This window comes from Spermophilus citellus (assembly GCF_964194105.1).
Source record: "Spermophilus citellus genome assembly, chromosome: 15".
In the NCBI taxonomy this organism is placed as follows: Eukaryota; Metazoa; Chordata; class Mammalia; order Rodentia; family Sciuridae; genus Spermophilus; species Spermophilus citellus.
The window spans coordinates 69,293,364-69,312,510 of NC_138195.1; the positions used below are offsets into that span (position 1 = coordinate 69,293,364).

The following is a 19,147-nucleotide window of genomic DNA, read 5'->3' on the forward strand; positions in this document are numbered from 1 at the left end:
GCCGGAGTTGGGGACATGAGGCCAAAACACTGGAAAAAGAGGGTGGCAAATGAGTCGTTATTGCCCCGGGTATTAGTTTTGTAGGGCTGCCATAACAAAGTATCCCAAAGTGAAGGCATTAAACAGTATAGGTTGATGGTGTAGCTTGGGGGTAGAGCACTTGCTTAGCATGCTGGATGCCCTGCACACAGAGAGACAAGTTTATTATCTCACAGATTAGGAGGCCAAAAGTGTGACATCAAGATATCAGCAGAATCATTCTCCCTCTGAAACCTGTAACAGAGAGCTCTTCTTGCCTCTCCCTTCTTCTGGTTTTTGCCAGAAATCCTGGGCATTCCATGGCCTGTAGATGCATCATTCTATTCCCCACCTCTGGTATCACATGGCCACATTCTCTCTGTGTCTGTCTCTTCTCTTCTTATGAGGACACCAGTCATATTGGATTATAGCTCACCCTAATGACCTCATGTTAACTTGATTACACCAGCAAAAATCCCATTTCCAAATAAGAGCACGTTCTAAGTTGCTAAAGGTTAGGATTTCAACATATCTTTTGTTGGGGTGAGGGGGATACAATTCAATCCATAACATCTTCCAAAAACCATAAGCAAGGGGAAAAAAAGACACCTAAGAATTCAAAAATGATATTATCATATCCATGTCCTTCCCTCTCAGGATTGCCCCTTAGGCCCTCTGTTTTTTGTTTTACGGTTGCCTGCTTTCCTAAACCAAAATAGATTACAATATCAGTTAGAAATGGGAGAGAGGAACAGGAGAGGGCCAGCTGGGTGATGAAGAGTATGTTAAGAGCTATACAGAGAAGGGAACAGGGCTCACAGGCACTGCTAGAAATCTGGAGCTGTTCAGGGCAGGAACAAGATCTTGTACTACACAACTCTGTGGACTCTGATATTCGGTTCTGTATCCAGGAAGAAACTAAAAAGAAAAAGAAGAAGTCTGGGCCCACAGAAGACTTTCCCAAGTCCTGGCTAATTAAAACCCTCTTCAAGACTTTCTGGATCATGCTCCTGAAATCATTCTTTCTGAAGCTAGTACATGATATCTTCGTATTTCTAAATCCTCAGCTGCTGAAGTGAGTCCCCAGGCCTTGGGTTATACTTTCAGGGTTACCTCTGCCACCTTCCCTTTTGCCTTTTGTATAGGCAGGCAAGAGCTTTAATAATACTCTTTATTTATTTATTTATTTATTTATTTATGGTAGAATTGGGAGTGGACCCAGGGGCACTTTACTCCTGAGCTACATTGTCAATGCTTTTTATTTTTTATTTTGAGGCAGGATCTTGCTAGTTGCCCAGGGTGGCCTGGAACTTGTGATCTTCCTGCCTCAGCTTCCTGTGTCACTAGGATAACAGGCCTGTACCGCTATGCCTGGTTAAATTCTCATTTTAAAAAATTCTCATAATTTTTTTCTCCTAACAGCTTTGAGTTCTTGTAGAGCACAAAGAATTTTTCAAGATTTAAGCTGATATATACATGTGTCTCTCTTTCTCATATACCCCACTACCACTTCATAGGAGGTCAGACACAGGTTAGGCCTCTTTCTTGTTCAACAGAACTGCTATGATCTGAGCCATGCCCAAAGGTGGACAGCACACCCGGGGGAGCAACTAACTTCATCTCTGCCCACAGCCACAGCCTTTCCTAAGAGTTTCAGACTAATAAGATAAACTTTGCTGTCTGGCATGATCTGGAATGGACCACCATAAGGGAAGCCCTTTTAACTCATTCTGGATACTTGTCCTAATTTTTAGGGTTTCATTGTCTAGAAATGATTAACTTGTCCCACAAGCTAACTTTTACCCAGGAGTGGGACAAGACAGGGCCAAAGCACTAGAGTGTCATTTACCTGGAGCATTTCAATAATTATCCATTCTCACCGCCATAGGTTATCAATCTTAAGCTCTTGCTAGCCATCTCCAAATAAAAGCAAGAACATTGGCAAGACTGTTCTTGGGTCTTCCAAAGGCATTGGGTGATTCTGATCATTTTTGTTACCCAGGATATAAGAGTAGGGCAGTTGGCTGTATATGAGGAGAGTGAGGAGCCTTTGGAGACCTAACTAATGGGCATCATTTACTTGGTTTTGCTCTGGCAGATTGCTGATTTCCTTTGTAAGTGACCATAACATGTATGCATGGACCGGATATGTCTATGCCATCCTCTTGTTTGCTGTGACTCTCATCCAGTCTCTCTGCCTTCAGTCTTATTTTCAATTGTGCTTCATAATGGGGATGAGTGTACGGACAACCGTCATAGCTTCTGTGTATAAGAAGGTAAGCAGACTATGTCCTATATCATAAAAGACAATTCCCTTAGCCAACATGAGCATTAATTCCAAGATTAAGGAAACTTGATGGAGATGATAACTGATATCAATACTTGATTTTGATTAGCCATACAGACTCCTTTAAATGTTTCTTTGGAAATTGAATATGAAAAGTGTGTTTCTAGACATAGGGAGGTCAGCTTAGGAAGCTAGCAAGCTGCCTAGGATCTGCCTTTCAGCCTACAGGACTTAGATACTTGTGCCTCTCTTTCTGCCTCTCTCTTGACAACGTTAAAATGCCTTGACAGAAAATGTAAAGGTGGAAATGAAGCTGGTCATGATTCCTCTTGAACCTTGGTAGCCTCATATTTCAGAAATCTCTCTCTCTTTTTACTATACAATCAAGAATTCCAGCATGTTTGAAAGAATGTATTGTTGGATTAAGATGGCAGTAGAGCTTTCTAGGAGTAGGATGGAGGTGGGCATCTAGGGTCAATCACAGCCCATATGCTGTTTCTGTGAGAATTAGAAGGTGGTTCATTCTAATGAGAAGATGCAGGCCACACCAGATGGTGCCTTTGTGAACATAGTATAAGCTAGTTTCAGTGCTCTGGTGTATTTGTGTAAAGCATCGTTGTGACAGACGTGTGGGTATTAGCCTTATGAATTCTCTAACATGAGAGCAGGAAGCCCACATTATAAGATTCAGGCCTCTGAGTATTACCTATAAATTCCTAACAATTGTCAAGTCATTTTACTTCAGATATGTAAACTCTGCAGTTTTCCTCTCCATTCTAAAATCTCTGTTCTTCTTGGGAATGCTTGCAAACCTCAATATGAGAGTATAGCTGCAAATAACTTTGCTACTTCAAAAGTCTCCAAGGCTAGAATCAATACATGCTGATTTCCTCCCTCCATCCCATCCTTTCTTTTCTCCCATTCTTTAGTATTTGATTCCCTACTGAGTGCACAAAATATAGTAGTGAAATGGACAGATGTAGTCCTTGTCCTCACAGGGTTTACCTCTAGTACAGAAATAGAAAAACAAATTGATTACAGTTCATTGTAATGAAGGTAATGAAAAAGGTAAGTACAGAATTCTTAGGAGTACACAGAAGAGGTATATATCCTAAATTTTGGAGTCAGGGGTGTCTTCTCAGAAGTTGTATCTAAATTGACTCCAAAGGATTTATAGGAGTGTTCTGGTCTAAGAAGTGTGTGGATAAGTGGGGTTGGGGAAAGGTGGAAATAAGAGGCAAGTATAGTCAAGAATGAGAGAATAGCATGTGTAAGATTTGGAGGCAAGGAGTCACCGTCCCTTGAAGAAGTTGTGTCCACATCCTTCCATTGTGTTCTCATTTCCTGTGTTTCTACTTCCCCTCCCCAATATTCTGGGCCTTGCTCATGGATCCCAATTTTGACCTAAATTTATCTTTAGGCACTGACCTTATCCAACTTGGCCAGAAAGAAGTACTCCATTGGTGAAACAGTGAACCTGATGTCTGTGGATGCCCAGAAGCTCATGGATGTGTTCAACTACCTGCACTTGCTGTGGTCAACTGTTCTACAGATTGTCTTATCCATCTTCTTCTTATGGAGTGAATTGGGACCCTCAGTCTTAGCAGGTGTTGGGGTGATGGTTCTCCTCATCCCACTTAATGGATTTTTGGCCACCAAGAATAGGAGTATTCAGGTAAAGAAACAGTCATCCTGGTGATGCTTTCTTTAAGTGTAAACATTTTTAGTTGCTCTAATTCTTTAAGGAGTTAGGACAAAGCAAAGCTAGTTCAAGACTTTCCATCATCCCAAATATACTTGGCTTTCTCTGTTTTCTCTTTTCATCTTCTGACCACTCTTAGGTTTTATATGGTTTTCATTCATATTAGACGGAAGAGCTTGACTGAAGAGGGAAAGGTGCCCTGGAGAACTGGCACATAACTCTTTTACCCTGCTCTGCTGGGCTAGCCTCAGAACAGGGATTTTTGACTCTGTTTATCTATCCTAGTGATAAAACCAACCACTTAGAGCAGTCACATGAGCGATCCCAACTCTTAAGTCCTGGCAAAGACCCTGCTTCAACCAGGCAGGTGGGAGGGCTCCACATGGACAGTACTTAGTTCTTCCAGGAATCACAGGCTTGGTGGGTTGACTTGATGGTGTTCATGACTTATTCCTTCACATGTTTTGCATTTATTTCATTACAAATAATAGTTTTAAAAATATTTGTTGCACATCTTACTTTTCTGAGAACACAGCAGCAAATAAGACAAGGTTCCTGTTCTTTTGAATCTTATAGTCTGCTTGGGGGTGGGGAGACAGACAGTACAAGAAGAAGAAAAATACCAGATCATGATAAGTACTATACAGAGAACTAAGGGTGAAATATAGGGAGTGAGCGGGTAGTTGTTTTCAATTAGGAGGTCAAGAGAGCCAGTCCTCTGTGAGAAAGGGACGTTTAAACCAGTCACAAGTCTGACCATGAGAGGCAAGCCTTGGTCAGGGGAAGGGAGGAATGACCTAATAAGACACTAGTCAGATGGAGATGGTGAGGCAAAAACAAGATGGGAATGTTTCAGGATCAGAAGGAAAGTAGGGACAGATGGACAGAGGGGAGAGTGGAGAGAGATGAATGCCATCACTGGGCACCTCAAGCTCCAAATGACAGTCTTGAGTATTACTGAGGACTAGTGCCTGCTGCAAACCTGGGCCCTTACTCATGGAAGCATATTTTGTTTATTTTGCCTTTTCCTGGCAGTTCAAAAATATGAAAAATAAAGACCGACGTTTGAAAATCATGAATGAGATTCTCAGCGGAATCAAGGTAAGAAGCCTGATGTTGGTAGCCCTCTGGTTGCAATGGCAGAAGCAGTGAATTTCTTGGCCCTTAATAAACTCTAGTAGAGATTGTGGGTTCCTGCTCCGTGGCCTTTACTGTATGTCTCCTGATTCCTGATTTGTCTACCCCTAAGTGTTCTGTTTCATCTCCTATCATCCCTTCCAGGCCCTCTTTTAAACCTTGATATATTTTTTATTTATATTTATTTTGGTTTGTTTTTACATTTTCCTGCAAAAAATTTTAAACATACACAAAAATAGAATGATATAATGAAGCTGAATGGACTTAGCCCCAGCCATTGTCAGGCTGATCTAACTAGTTTCATCTGTATGTCCACCCCTCGCCCGTCACACCTGAGAGATTATTTTAAAGCAAACCTCAGATGTCTTGCCATTTCATTAGTAAGTACTTTTTGTGTGTTACTAAAGGACATCCTTATTGTTTTTTTAACAGAACCATAATACCATATTACACCTAAGAAATAAAAATAGCAATCATTCTTCTATGCCAATTTCCCAATTGCCTCATACTCATCTTCTTTTTTAACTGTTTGTTAATTTGAATAAAGATCTAAAAAATGTCCACCTATGGCATTTTGTTGATAGTGACCTTAATTTGCAACACTCCTCTGTCATCTTGAAGGAACTAAGTTGCCTTGTTTCCTGTATTTCTTATAAATTGGTAGTCAGATCTAGAGGCTTACTTAGATTTGGATTTGATTTTCTTGGGTGAAAGGTTACTTTCAAGTGTTTCTGTGTGCTTCAAAATAGCAGTAAGGGTGGCCACTCATCAAGCTCAGGCATTATCAGCATGGTTTATTCTTTCACCTGGGATAGCACTTTGAGACCCTGGTAGCACATTAGTATCACCTGTGAAGTTTGAGACTCACTTCAGTTCACTTAAATTGAACTCTCTGAGGTTGAGGCCTAAGCACCTGCATTTTTGAAAAGCTTCCTGGAGAATTCTAATATGCAACCAGGTGAAAAACAAATATGTCGTACAAATTTTATAATGGTTTCTTGACCTATTTTTCATTAGGAGTTGCAAAATGGTGAAAATTTTGTGAGTGATATTTTAATTTTGTTATTCCTTTGTGAATTGATTACTTGAATTTCTATAAAGAATTGTCTTTTATCAACTAGCCGGTTCCTTAAAATAAAGTTTGTACAGGATAGGCAAGATAAATTATTATTTCCCAGCTTTCAAAATAATGCATTTTGTTCTTTAAAGGTGGCCAGTAAGTTGGTTTGTTTTTTTTTTAAGTGTTTTGAATCATGGATTTTAATATTACCCCCAATTTTTTTTTTATTATTTTATTGTTGGTTGTTCAAAACATTACATAGTTCTTAATATACCATATTTCACAGATTGATTCAAGTGGGTTATGAACTCCCATTTTTACCCCGTATACAGATTGCTGTGTCACATCAGTTACATTTCCATTGATTTACAAATTGCCTTTCTAGTGACTGATGTATTCTGCTGTCTATCCCATTCTCCACTATAACCCTCCCCTCCCCTCCCCTCCCCTCCCCTCCCCTCCCCTCCCCTCCCCTCCCCTTCTCTCTCTCCACCCCCTCTACTATAAATCGTTTCTTCCACTTATATAATTTTTATCCTACTCCTCCTTTCCTCTTATATGTAATTGTGTATAACCCTGAGGCTCACCTTCCAATTCCATGCAATTTCCCTTAACTCTCCCTTTCCCTCCCGCCTATCATCCCTGTTTAATGTTAATCTTCTTCTCCAGCTCTTCATCTCTACCCTGTCCTTGTATTACCCCAAATTTTAAAAAAATGAAAAAGAGGCTTTTTTTTCCAAACTCCCTGATATTTTTCCATTCAAAGCTCTGATCTGTCTTTTTACTAATGGAACAAAATTAAAAGACTTGGTTTTGAATCTCAGCTCAACTACTTGCTAGCTTGGTGGCCTTGGGCAAGTTACTTCACTTCTTTCAGTCTTTTTCCTTGTATTTTCTACAAAAGCAGACTGACTGACTCACCATGGTTTTCCCAGAACTTTCTAGGTTCTAGCACAAATGGACCCATGTCTTGGCAACTCCTTAGTCCCTGACAAACTGGGACAAGACTCAATGAGATAATAGATGCAAAATTATTTGTAGGTAGCAAGTTGCCAACAAATACAAGCTATCTCTCTGTAATCATTCTTTATAATCTGGATTTCCAAATTCCAAATAAGGGAGCATATCCTTAAATGTGGTAGATCAGACATACCTCCTGCCCTTTCATGACAACAGTGTGGAATGTGCTTTTTTCTAACCTATTAGATCCTGAAATATTTTGCCTGGGAACCTTCATTCAAAGACCAAGTCCACAACCTTCGGAAGAAAGAGCTCAAGAACCTGCTGTTCTTTGGTCAGCTGCAGTCTATGATGATACTTATCTTACAAGTAACGCCTGTTCTGGTGAGTAGCAGAGGAGTCAGTGGACTAGGTAGGTTTTAGATTTGGGTCAGCTTCCTGAAGTGGAATGTCTATTCTTGAGAAATTCCCAGTGTCTGTAGGCCTGATCCAGAAATCCAGGGAATTTATCCCCACTCATCAAACCTCCATATCATCATCCCTACATTATGTCCCAATTCTAGTTCTACCCTTGTGTGCTGTTTGCTGTTTTGGTAACCAAGAGAAAGCTTTCAGGATGTTTAGCATGAATGGATGTGTATAGGATAGTGCCTTGTCTTCTTGGGAGAGGCCATCTGTGTTTATGGTGAGAGGAATATTGACATAAGAAGACCCAATCTGGTCCTAGCAATCTGTTAATTGGCTTTGTAAACTTGGGCAAGATATATCTTCCTCTCTTTGGCTGTTTTCTCATCAGTAACAGGAAGCTGAGATAATCCTTAAGGTTCTCCCAATGCTTATATACTATGTTTCTGAAGCTTAGCCCAGAGCTGGTTGGATCCTTTTCGGAACAGATCGTTTATGACCTTGCTCTTCCCAGGTGTCTGTGATCACGTTTGCTGTTTATGTTCTGGTGGATAGCAACAATATTTTGGATGCAGAAAAGGCCTTCACCTCCATCACCCTCTTCAATATCCTGCGCTTTCCCCTGGGCATGCTTCCCATGGTGATCTCCTCTGTGCTCCAGGTACATAGGAACTCCACTGCTAACTGCTTATCTCTGGGTAAAAGCCTTAGAGGCCAGAATAACTATTATGTCCCATTTCTAGCTTCTGCTGGTGAACTTTCAGTTAGATCTGTTTGATCTCTGGAGGCCAATGGTTTGATCTTACTTAAGTCACAAATTCTCTTGAGCCTCAATATATCTCACTCTAAAATTAGGATTATCATACCAGTATTATCTGCCTCACAGGGAATCTTGTGAATTTTGTGAAGTCTATTATGATGAGCTCTATTGTCGGGAATATTTCAAAGCCCTTTTCCCATCCTATTTTCTATGGATTTTTCTAAGATTTTTGAGGTGCTGATACATTAGACAAATATGGCACAAAGGGAGAGAAAGACCCTTTATTTGCATATAAACCCATATAGTGGTAAATTTGGAGCCTTCTGCTGTCAGACGATGAGTTTTAAGTTTAGGAGGCCTTGGATGGGCTAGAGGAAGTATCTGCATTCTGAAAACTGAGCTCTGAGATGGGCCAAGGATCAGACCTCAGAGTTGGTTCACAAGGCAGGTGGCAGACTGATAAGGGGGGCAGAATGATGGGGAATAGGAGAAGTGTGGTGACCTGCTTCAGACAGCTCTGGCCATCAGAAGGACTGGGGTTTAGGAGAAGGCCTCCTTGTCCTGGAGAGAATGAAGAAAGGCTGCCCAATTTGGCCAATAAAGAAACAATATGTTCTTTTCAGATATAGTTTATTCCATAGATAGCAAAAGCAAGATCAACAAGAGTGTCAGCTCCCTGCATTCCTTGTCCCACAGTATAACACTGAAGCAAAAGGGTTTGAATGATAATACAGCATGGACTGTGGGACACTCTTGTTTCTGAGGAGCTGAAACAAGCACTTTTTATAGCCTACAGTTGGTCCCTAAGGAAGGTACAGGCAGAAAGCCTAATAATACTTCAACAAGTCAGGTGGCCATGAGGACCATCTTATGACAACCTCATTGGAAGATAGGAAGGATGATGAAAAACGTCCTTGTAGAAAATTCTTGAAAACCTCCTCAGCTTTCACATTCCAGGAACCACTGGGTGTTCTGCCAACACTTAAGTCAACTTCAATTTAAGCTTTGGTCAATTCCTTTATAGAGGATCCCAGTGGTAGCTCAGTTAAGATGCTGGAGGTATCATCAAAGAATAGACTCAATTAAGTAAGGGCAAGACAGAGACCCAGTTACCAGAAGTAGGTAGAAATTAGGGCTTTGTCTTAGAAGAAGGCATGGGACAGTTTCTGGAAACAGGGCCAGAGATTGGACAGAGATAGCAGTAGAGCTGAACTCCTTGTGTTTCCTGAAGGGCTGAAATACTGTCTTAATTTGATTTTATCCGGGGATGGCTACCAGGGCTGAAGTGTGGCTAAGTCTGTGGTGAAGGTCAGGAGGTTCTAGATGTAGAAAATGGCAAATCCGGGGGTAATGACAAGTTCCTTTCCCTGTTTGTTAGTTATTGAAATATTTTTGAGATCCTTTGTGTCCTTTCCAGGCCACCGTTTCTGTAAGGCGGCTAGAGAAGTACTTGGGAGGGGATGACTTGGACACATCTGCCATTCGACATGTCCGCAATTTTGGTAAACAATTTGGAAGTTGTTTCCCCAAATTATTTATAGTGCTGGTGCCAGAATTTTGACATTCGGGGCTTGGGAGGGGATGGCAACAAACTAATTAAAGGAGGGTTAGTCTTGATCTTATGCTTGTATAATAAGCATGTGTTAGCTTAAATTATGTTTTCACCCAGAGTGGATTGCCTAGCTATATTGCTAAGCAAAGCTGGGCCAGCTGTTCTGAGAAAAACCAGAGAATCCTAAGAAGGATCCAGGAAGCAGAGGTCAGGATGGAGCCACATGTGTGGGGCTGGGAAGGTAGCCTGGAGTGAAGGAAGACAGTTTCTGAACAGAGAGAGTAGTGGGTCTGGAATCCAGGGTGGGGAGGGTTTGTTTAAGGAGGTGAACTCATACAAGGGGACTAGGCAACAGAGAGCCTAGAGATGTCCTCAGGGCGTCTACAGGTCAGGAATCTGGGCTACCAAGTTGAGGACTTCTAAATAAAAAAGGACTTCAAATATGCAGGCCCCTTCTATTCTCATCCTAGGAGCCTTCTAACAGAGGTGACCTTAGGAATCAATAGAGGAAGGAGAGTCACGAGGGCTGGGGAAGGGAAGGCAGATCTATGGGGGCTTACAGGTAACCAAAAGAGAGGGCCTTTTCTTCAACAGACAAAGCTGTGCAATTTTCGGAGGCCTCCTTTACATGGGATCCAGATACAGAAACCACAATCCAAGAGTGAGTTGCCTCCTTACTATCATGTTATTCCTTAAGATTCTTCTTGACTGTTCTGCTTTCTGAAAATTCCCTGTAATCGAATACATGGGGAAGCAAACTATGTGTATGTGTTCAGTTAGATACTAGTGCAGACTAAGCCTCTGAGGGATAAGCTGAGAGCAAAGATCCTGAACCTTTTTCCTGTGATTTTATTTGCCATCCAGCTTTCCTATTGTAGGATGGTCTGACTATCCAGCTGAAAACCCATGACAATGTTTGTTTCCCAGATAACAGATGGAGACAGCAGGGTTGGCAAGTGGCCTAGGTCTCTGGGTATGGTAGAGGCACACCAAGAACCTGAATGTTAAGTTTATTCATTCATTTAAGAATAATAATCTGGGGGCTTCTAGTGATTGCAGCTCAGTGGTTGAGCACTTGCCTAGCATGTATGAGGTACTGGGTTCAATCCTCAGCACCACATAAAAATAAATAAAATAAAGGTATGAAAATACAATAATATTATTTAAATTTTTTTAAAAAGAATAATAGTCAGGAACATTAGTATCTGACTTTTCCCCACAGACCACACAATGGGAGCTATCTCTATGAAATTCTTCATCTAGAATTTCACATCAAAATAACCCATTCCTACACTGCACCCCAAAGAAGCCACCTCTTTTGTCATGTAGGTGGGCTTACCCTAAGCCTCTTGCCACACTACTACACAAAGAGTATCTCTTAGGCACACCAACTAGTCCAATGAGCACTCTGCCAACAGAGCAGGCCCTGTCTTTCTCCACAGCTAAGCATGCTGTATCATCTCTCTTCTCATGACTTCCTGCCCTTCTCTCCTATCCCTATAGTCCTGAACATGGACTCATGAGCTAGACACAGGATGAGTCAGGGAAGGAGCCCCTGCTCTGAACCCTCCCAACCCCAAAGCTTCCCTTTGTAGAGGGGAAAGGAGGCCCAGTTCCCACTTAACTGCTATAAGTCTGAAAAAGTTCAATTCAATGGGCAGGTTCAGAAAGACTATGAGCAAGATTTCAATGTTCCAAATGTTCTAGGGACTCAAATCATAAGGCTGGCAAACCAGGCTTTTAGGATTGTAGCCCAGTGAAGGCTCCATCTCAGCCAGAGAAGTCAGATCTTCCCAGAGGGACCAAGGAATCTGCTTTCGGCTAGTGCTATTCATTGACTACACGAAAGATTGAGTAAAAATAAGTAACATTTAGTTTGTCATTGAATAACCTAATTTGGAAAACATTGATTTAGTCTAACTCTGTTAGCTTAGAAATAGAGGTCCTTAGTCCAGAACAAGTGACCTTCCAAAATCATTTAACCCAGCAGTGGCAGAATCGGGACCTGAACCAGGCCAGGTCTCTAGACTCCCATCAGGATCATATTCAATGGTACCATGTTGGTCCTAGGATAATTTTTCCATTGGAAACACACATTTAGCACAGTTTATAAAGGAGTTGGATAAATTAGAGCTTATTCTTTAGCCTTTTAGAGCTTTAAAAAATTTTCATTATGGGCTGGGCTTGTGGCTCAGTGGTAGACCGCTTTCCTAGCATGTGTGAGGCACTGGGTTCGATTCTTAGCACCACATACAAATAAATGAATAAGAAAAAGGTTCATCAACATTTAAAAAATATATATTAAAAATTTTTTTTCATTAAAAGCCAGGTACAGTGGCTCACACCTGTAATTTCAGCAGCTTGGGAGGTTGAGACAGGAGAATCGCGAGTTCAAAGCCAGCCTCACCAACTCTAAATAAAATACAAAATAGGGCTGGGGATATGGCTCAGTGGTCGAGTACTCCTGAGTTCAATTCCTAGTACCAAAAAAAAATTTTTTTTTCATTAAAGAACTGAGGTCTTATATGTCCAAGGTTAATTTTCCAATCTTTTTTTTTCATAAGAGAGAGAGAATTTTTTTAATATTTATTTTTTAGTTTTTGGCGGACACAACATCTTTGTTTGTATGTGGTGCTGAGGATCGAACCCGGGCCGCACGCATGCCAGTCGAGCGCGCTACCACTTGAGCCACATCCCCAGCCCTAATTTTCCAATCTTGAGAGGGAAATCTCATAATACCAGACTTCATGGAGAGTCAGGGCTTGAACTACTCTTGATTACGAAGCCCTCATTGTCTTCAAAATAATTTTGCTTCTTTCAGTGTGAACCTGGACATTATGGAAGGCCAGTTGGTGGCTGTGGTGGGCACTGTAGGCTCTGGGAAATCTTCCTTGATGTCAGCCATGCTGGGAGAAATGGAGAATGTCCATGGGCACATCACCATCAAGGTGAGAGGGAATGCCAATGGAGAAGACATCTGACCTTCAAATATGGGCCATTTAGGGCTGTTTCCTCACAGGGGAGAATATACTAGTAGTTGAGGCCTTGGAGACATCTGGTAGATTTGTGAACAGTAGACTCTCTGCCCCATTCCAAACTTATATAATCAGATTCTGGGAATAGGTTCTAAGAATCTGCATTTTTAATGAGCTTCCCATGTGATTCTCATATGTGTAGTAAAGTGTGAAAACTATTCATTAGAGACGTCTTTCTTCAGAGAGTGGGGATTTCTACTACAGTACCAACAGAAGCAGTAGCAAGAACAAAAAAACAGTGGTCTGTAAAATCAGTACTGGCATGGCACTCAACATCAACCCAAAGTCACAATTAATCTTGGGCATTTCACCTCCTTCTTTGAGAACTAGGTCTTTGAGTACACTTGCTCCTAATTCACAAACCTGTCATAGGATGTTGACTCCTTCATACTCATGACTTTTTTAACACAAGAAAATGTTTTCATGGCATTTCCATTGGTACTCTGAACTTCCTCAGAGAGCTAAATTTGGAGGAAATTAGAGGTATTTTTGAATTATTAAACCAGTCAATACTTGCACCAAAGAGTCAAGTCTACAGATTTTCAGGAGTTTTCCCTTTAAGATTTTTGTATATTGCCAAATCTTAATCTTTTTTTTTTGGGGGGGGAGTGGTTACCGGGGATTAAACTCAGGGGCACTCGACCACTGAGCCACATCCCCAGCCCTATTTTGTATTTTATTTAGAGACAGGATCTCACTGAGTTGCTTAGCACCTTGCTTTTGCTGAGGTTGCTTTGAACTCATGATCCTCCTGCCTCAACTTCCCGAGCTGCTGGGATTACAGGCATGTACCAATGTGCCCAGCCTAAATCTTTCTTTTTAAATTAATTCATTAATTTTTGTATGATGCTGGGGATGGAACCCCAGGGCTTTGTGTGTGCTAGGCAAGCACTCACCCACTGAGCTACATCCCTAGACATAAAGCTTTCTTTTCACTTATGAGAAAGCTTGTCCTGGGTTGCTTTATGTTGATCCACTTGGAAGTTTTTAAGAAATATCTCTTCTTCCATAGTATACTGATGTGCTTTCCTGATTTACCAATCTCTAATGAGCTAAGTTGCATTAAAAATAATGCACTACAACAGAGATGACTGTACAGATTTAACTTTGTTTCCCAATTCCTTTTGGAAACTTTTTATTGCTAACTCATAACTGAGTGTTTTAAAAATTTATTTGTTCTTTATAAATACACATGACAGTAGAGTGTATTTTGGCATATGGTACATACATGGAGTATAACTTATTCTAATTAGGATCCCATTCTTGTGGTTGTACATGATGTGGAGTTATTCTGGTTGGTTTTCATATACAAGTATAGGAAAGTTATGTTCGATTAATTCTACTGTTTTTCCTATTCTCCCCGCCCTCCCTTCCCTTCATTCCCCTTTGCCTAATCCAATGGACTTCTATTCTTCCTTTGTTGTAGGTTAGCATCCACACATCAGAGAGAACATATGGCCTTTGGTTTGGGGGGACTGAGTTGTTTTTGTTTTTGTTGTTGTTTTAACACAGGTGTCTGTTGGTCTTTATCTCTCTTCAGATTATATCTGCTCTGTGTACCCCCTGGTGTCTTAATTCTAACTTCTTAGTTTTTGCTTCCTAAGATGTCATCTATGGCAATCCCTGAAAGTAGGTCCAGTACACTCATTGAGTTGAACTAAACCACTATTCTAGAAGCAGCATGTGCATTCATCTTCTGATTTTCAGGTTTGTGACAAGAAAAATGATAGTCTAAAAAGAGGAGGCTTAATGATGAATTGAATCTTTCTCCCTGGTCAGTTCAATGAATATAAGCACATTCATAAATATCAGATGCTTAAGCAGCCTGACACATAGTTCTTCAAGTCTAACTTCTATTTGTTCCTCCCACTTCTGCCCATCTCATCCTTCAACTCTGCATTTCTGGAGGTACAACTTTCACATGGTCTGATCCTTTCCTGTCTAGGGCACCACAGCCTATGTCCCTCAGCAGTCCTGGATTCAGAATGGCACCATAAAGGACAACATCCTTTTTGGGTCACAGTTCAATGAAAAGAGGTACAAGCAAGTTCTGGAGGCCTGTGCTCTCCTCCCAGACTTGGAAATATTGCCTGGAGGAGACCTAGCTGAGATCGGAGAGAAGGTACTTGGGACAACAAGATATTAAAGAAAAAAAATGAGGATGATGACAAAGTACATAGAGTAACATAGTTGATCAATATTGCTAGTTGTGTTTGGAACAAACACCAGAAAATGTGTTTGTATTATCTGGCCACAAAATTTTGTGTAATAAGTCAGAATTTTTAAACTTTGTACTTAAAAGCAAATATTGGAGTTACATAACCTAAATAAAAGGTGATGAGGCAAAGGACTGAGAGGCTAAGTTAACAGTGACTGTCCCTAGATTTACCTGTATTATTAAATGCCTCATGCTATTAAATGACTTTTTATAAAAATAGATTTTAAATAAAAATTATATTTTAAGTAACTATACAAGCATAGCATTAATTTATTTATAATTTTTTATTCTATATATTTAGAATGTTTTCATCCATTCTTTTATTACTGAAAATGAATCTTTGCTGGGGTGGGGTGGGGTGGGAGGGCAAGGATCTTGAGGTGCTAGAAGACTAGTAACAGCTCTTGAGTGATTTTGCTTATTAATTCAGCATACATTTATTAAGCAACTATGTGAAAGGCACTATTTTAAGTGCTGGGATTATACCCAGGAACAAAATAGAGAAAACATCTGCCCTGGTGTAGCTCTAGGTACTCATGGGGTTGGGAAATCAACAAAATGTTAAAAAGTAAATTATGTGATAGAAAATGTAAATTGTGCATACCTTTAACTATTGGACTGAAAGTTGTTTGCATCCAAGTTATTTATTTGTATAAAGAAGTATAAGATTTTTATGCTCGTAATACTTTCTTGAGGCAAATTTCTTCCTTTTACCCCTCCTTATTAGACTCTGTGAAGTTGGGACTGGGAATAATACTTAATAGAAATTGTTTTCTTCTTCAGAAATTATTATTTTAAAACTTTCTTCTTTTTCTTTTCTTCAGGGTATAAATCTCAGTGGCGGTCAGAAGCAGAGAATTAGCCTGGCCAGAGCTACTTACCAAAATGCAGACATCTATATTCTAGATGACCCCCTGTCAGCTGTGGATGCGCATGTAGGCAAACACATTTTCGAAAAGGTCTTGGGCCCCAATGGCCTGTTGAATGGCAAGGTGAGAGATTATTCAAAGTGATGAAGTTCTAAGGGCAAGGGGATGGGAATCACACACATCTCCCTGGACAGTTATTGTCTGGAAGCAGATTTTCTTATTCACTTGCTCCCTGGGTTCCTGAGGAAAGAGCGAAAGACTGGTCTCCTTATAGACTACCTCAGGAAGGCTTCCATGGTGAGGTCATGGCTTATGCTGGAACTGGCTAATTTAAACCTTATTTTGTGGCTCTGACACTGAGCATTTTAGGATGATTGGCTATAGTAAAAAGTACTATGGACCTGTGGTTATAATAGGAAATATATTTGGTCTTTGTTCCTAGTTTCTAACACAGAGCTCCTAAAACCCTTGGAATTTTAAGACTGCTAGGAGGGTCTTTTGTTATTCATAATGAGTCCCTTTGATCACACCTGAGTTTATACTCATGAGATAACTTAGGTTAGAGCCCCTCCAAAGCCTCAAGTTTGGTTATCAGCATGAACAAGTGATTAGGTTGGAACTTTCAGCTCTACCCACTGCCCTCCAGGTGGGGTGGGGGTGGAACATGGAGATTGGGTAATAACAATCCATGAACAATGAGATTGGAATAACTTCCAAATTGGTGACCATATCAAGGTATTGGAGGGTGGTGTGGATAGAGAGGTCGTGAAAAGCCCCACATCCTTCCTCCATAGCTTTCCCTGTGTAACTTTTGTTTTTTTAGTTGTAGATGGACACAATATCTTTATTTATTTATTTTTATGTGGTGCTGAGGATGGGACCCAGTGCCTCACACATGTGAGGCAGGCGCTCTACCCCTGAGCTACAGCCCCAGCACCCCCCTACACCTCCTTTTTTTTTTTTTAACCTGTGTATCTTTTCCATTGACTGTTCCTGAGTTGTGTCCTTTACAAGCTGACAAATGTTTAGGTAGTTTTTTCCTGAGATCTGTGAGCCTTTCTAGAAAATTATGGAATGACAAAAGGGAGTTGTGGGAACCTCCAACTTATAGGCATTTGGTCAGAATTATGAGACTTGGTACCAACATCTGAAGGGGGATGCAATTTTGTGGGACTGAACCTTTAAACTGGGGTTCTGTGCAAACTCCAGATAGTTAGTGTCAAAATTTAATTTTAAATTGTTGGACACTCACCTGGTGTCAGAGAACTGGTCAGTGTCAGGAAAAACCCCAGAGGACTCAACAGTTCACTTACCAGTGGTGGGACACAGGTCATCCTGCAGGTATTAGAGCTATGCTCTAAGAAGGCGTTTTCCCTGGAACTTTTGCAGGATGTGAGAAGATATTCTTGGAAAGGATGGCTAAACCTGAACCCAGAAATAAGATCTAATGCTTATTGAGTATTCCCTATGTCCCTGGCCTGTGCTGAGCCTTTTAACTGCATGGTCTCTTTTGATTCTTGCAATGTCCTTGTCATATAATACAGATGAAGTGGCTGGTGAAAGCCAGTAGAACCAATTGTGGGAGGAGACCAGACATTCCTTACTATGGGAAAATTGGCATGTGTATCCTAACACAGTGGGCTGAATTGGGGGAGAGCTGACACAGCCCCTCTGCTGATGAGAGCTTTTCCACTGGTGTTGGGCAAGGAGATTCTAACTCTATCTGGCCTGTTCCCTACAAGATTTCTTGAATGCTACTAGTCACAGGACGGCAGAGTTGATGAGACTTGGGCTGCTATTCCACTGAGGTCCTTCGCCTCTCTGTTGGATCTGTGGATCAGCAGGAACTCTCTGTCTCTCCTATTCCTGGACCTGGCTTGTGTCCTTACAGATTTCTTGGTTTCATTCACTCATGAACTGAATGCCCACCTCAGGCCAGATTTGGGACATGTCTAGATGGAAATATCTGGTCATTGCTCTCATGTAACTTACAATCCAAGGGGAAGACATTTAAAAAAAAAAAGCCATAATGTTACAAAACAAGAATTGTTTTAATGGTAGCCTGTACAGACTAAAGTGGGAACATTGGAGAATACCCACATCTTGTCAGAGGAATTAGAAAAGAGGAGAATGTGTAGGGAAAACCTTATTGTCACTACAGGAAAATATCTTTGAGTACATTCACAGTGATAGGAGTCTCATTTCACATACAGGTTCAGGTTTTAAGATGAGATGCTGGGAATGAAAGAAGCAAAATAAGCCAAGTGGTCAGGGCCACATTTTGAAGCAAAGCCCCAGTGTGAATTGACATGTTTTTTCGCTTTTAGAGTAATCCAGGAAGATGATGGACATAGGGTAATCAGCACAACTTAATGTTATTTTTTACAGACTCGACTCTTAGTTACACATAGCATTCACTTTCTTCCCCAAGTGGATCAGATTGTGGTTGTGGGAAATGGCACCATCTTGGAGAAGGGATCCTATAGTGACCTGCTGGCCAAGAAAGGAGTGTTTGCTAAGAATCTGAAGACTTTTGTAAAACATTCGGGTCCTGAAGGGGAGGTCACAGGTACGCAAGGAGGATTGGAACAGGTTGGAACTTGGGGCCGGGGTGGAAATGGTAAAATAATATCTACTTCACAAATTGTTTAGTATACAATGAACTGCACTTGGAATTGAATTACTCAGAGATTCAGACTCTGTTCTTCAGTGTTCTGGGTAAAGAAACACAGACATTGAAATTCTGTGCCTAGGCCAAATGGGTGGCTCATTCTGCTCATCTCTCTCTGACACACAATCAAAGGACACTCTTTAAAGGATACAACTGAAGGTTTGGGTAAGTAACCCTTGTGAAAAGCATATTAGTGGCACAAGGGACTCACTCTCTTTTAGGGATGCTATGCTTCTGTTGATTCAAGTGACACATACCATTCCAACTACCCCAAATTCAACTAAAATCGGTTCCTGGACAACCTCATAAGCTGGTGCTAATAGTGTGATATCAAACTCTTGGTAAGCTTTAACAAAGGAACCTTGATTAATATACCAAAAACACTGGGTTTTGAATCATAAAAAATAGTGTCAGTTATATAGAATCACAGCATTCCATGGGAACAGCCCCTGATATCACTACCATTTGGTTTA

At 40.8% G+C, this 19,147-nt stretch overlaps 1 protein-coding gene across 3 annotated transcripts in view; it reads left to right on the plus strand.

The window, feature by feature from the left end:
* The window catches only part of ABCC2 (ATP binding cassette subfamily C member 2), a 50,257-nt gene that overhangs the window by 12,825 nt on the left and 18,285 nt on the right, over window positions 1-19,147 (plus strand). For 2 of the 3 annotated variants that reach the window (XM_081267695.1, XM_081267696.1), the window contains exons 8-19: window positions 930-1,093; window positions 2,117-2,294; window positions 3,726-3,980; window positions 5,043-5,108; window positions 7,411-7,548; window positions 8,084-8,230; window positions 9,747-9,831; window positions 10,476-10,542; window positions 12,703-12,829; window positions 14,862-15,038; window positions 15,959-16,126; window positions 18,392-18,572. In XM_081267695.1, the coding sequence (XP_081123821.1) occupies window positions 930-1,093; window positions 2,117-2,294; window positions 3,726-3,980; window positions 5,043-5,108; window positions 7,411-7,548; window positions 8,084-8,230; window positions 9,747-9,831; window positions 10,476-10,542; window positions 12,703-12,829; window positions 14,862-15,038; window positions 15,959-16,126; window positions 18,392-18,572 (1,753 nt within the window). The remainder of the gene's footprint in view (window positions 1-929; window positions 1,094-2,116; window positions 2,295-3,725; window positions 3,981-5,042; window positions 5,109-7,410; window positions 7,549-8,083; window positions 8,231-9,746; window positions 9,832-10,475; window positions 10,543-12,702; window positions 12,830-14,861; window positions 15,039-15,958; window positions 16,127-18,391; window positions 18,573-19,147) is intronic. The other variant, XM_081267697.1, reaches the window with a different exon arrangement.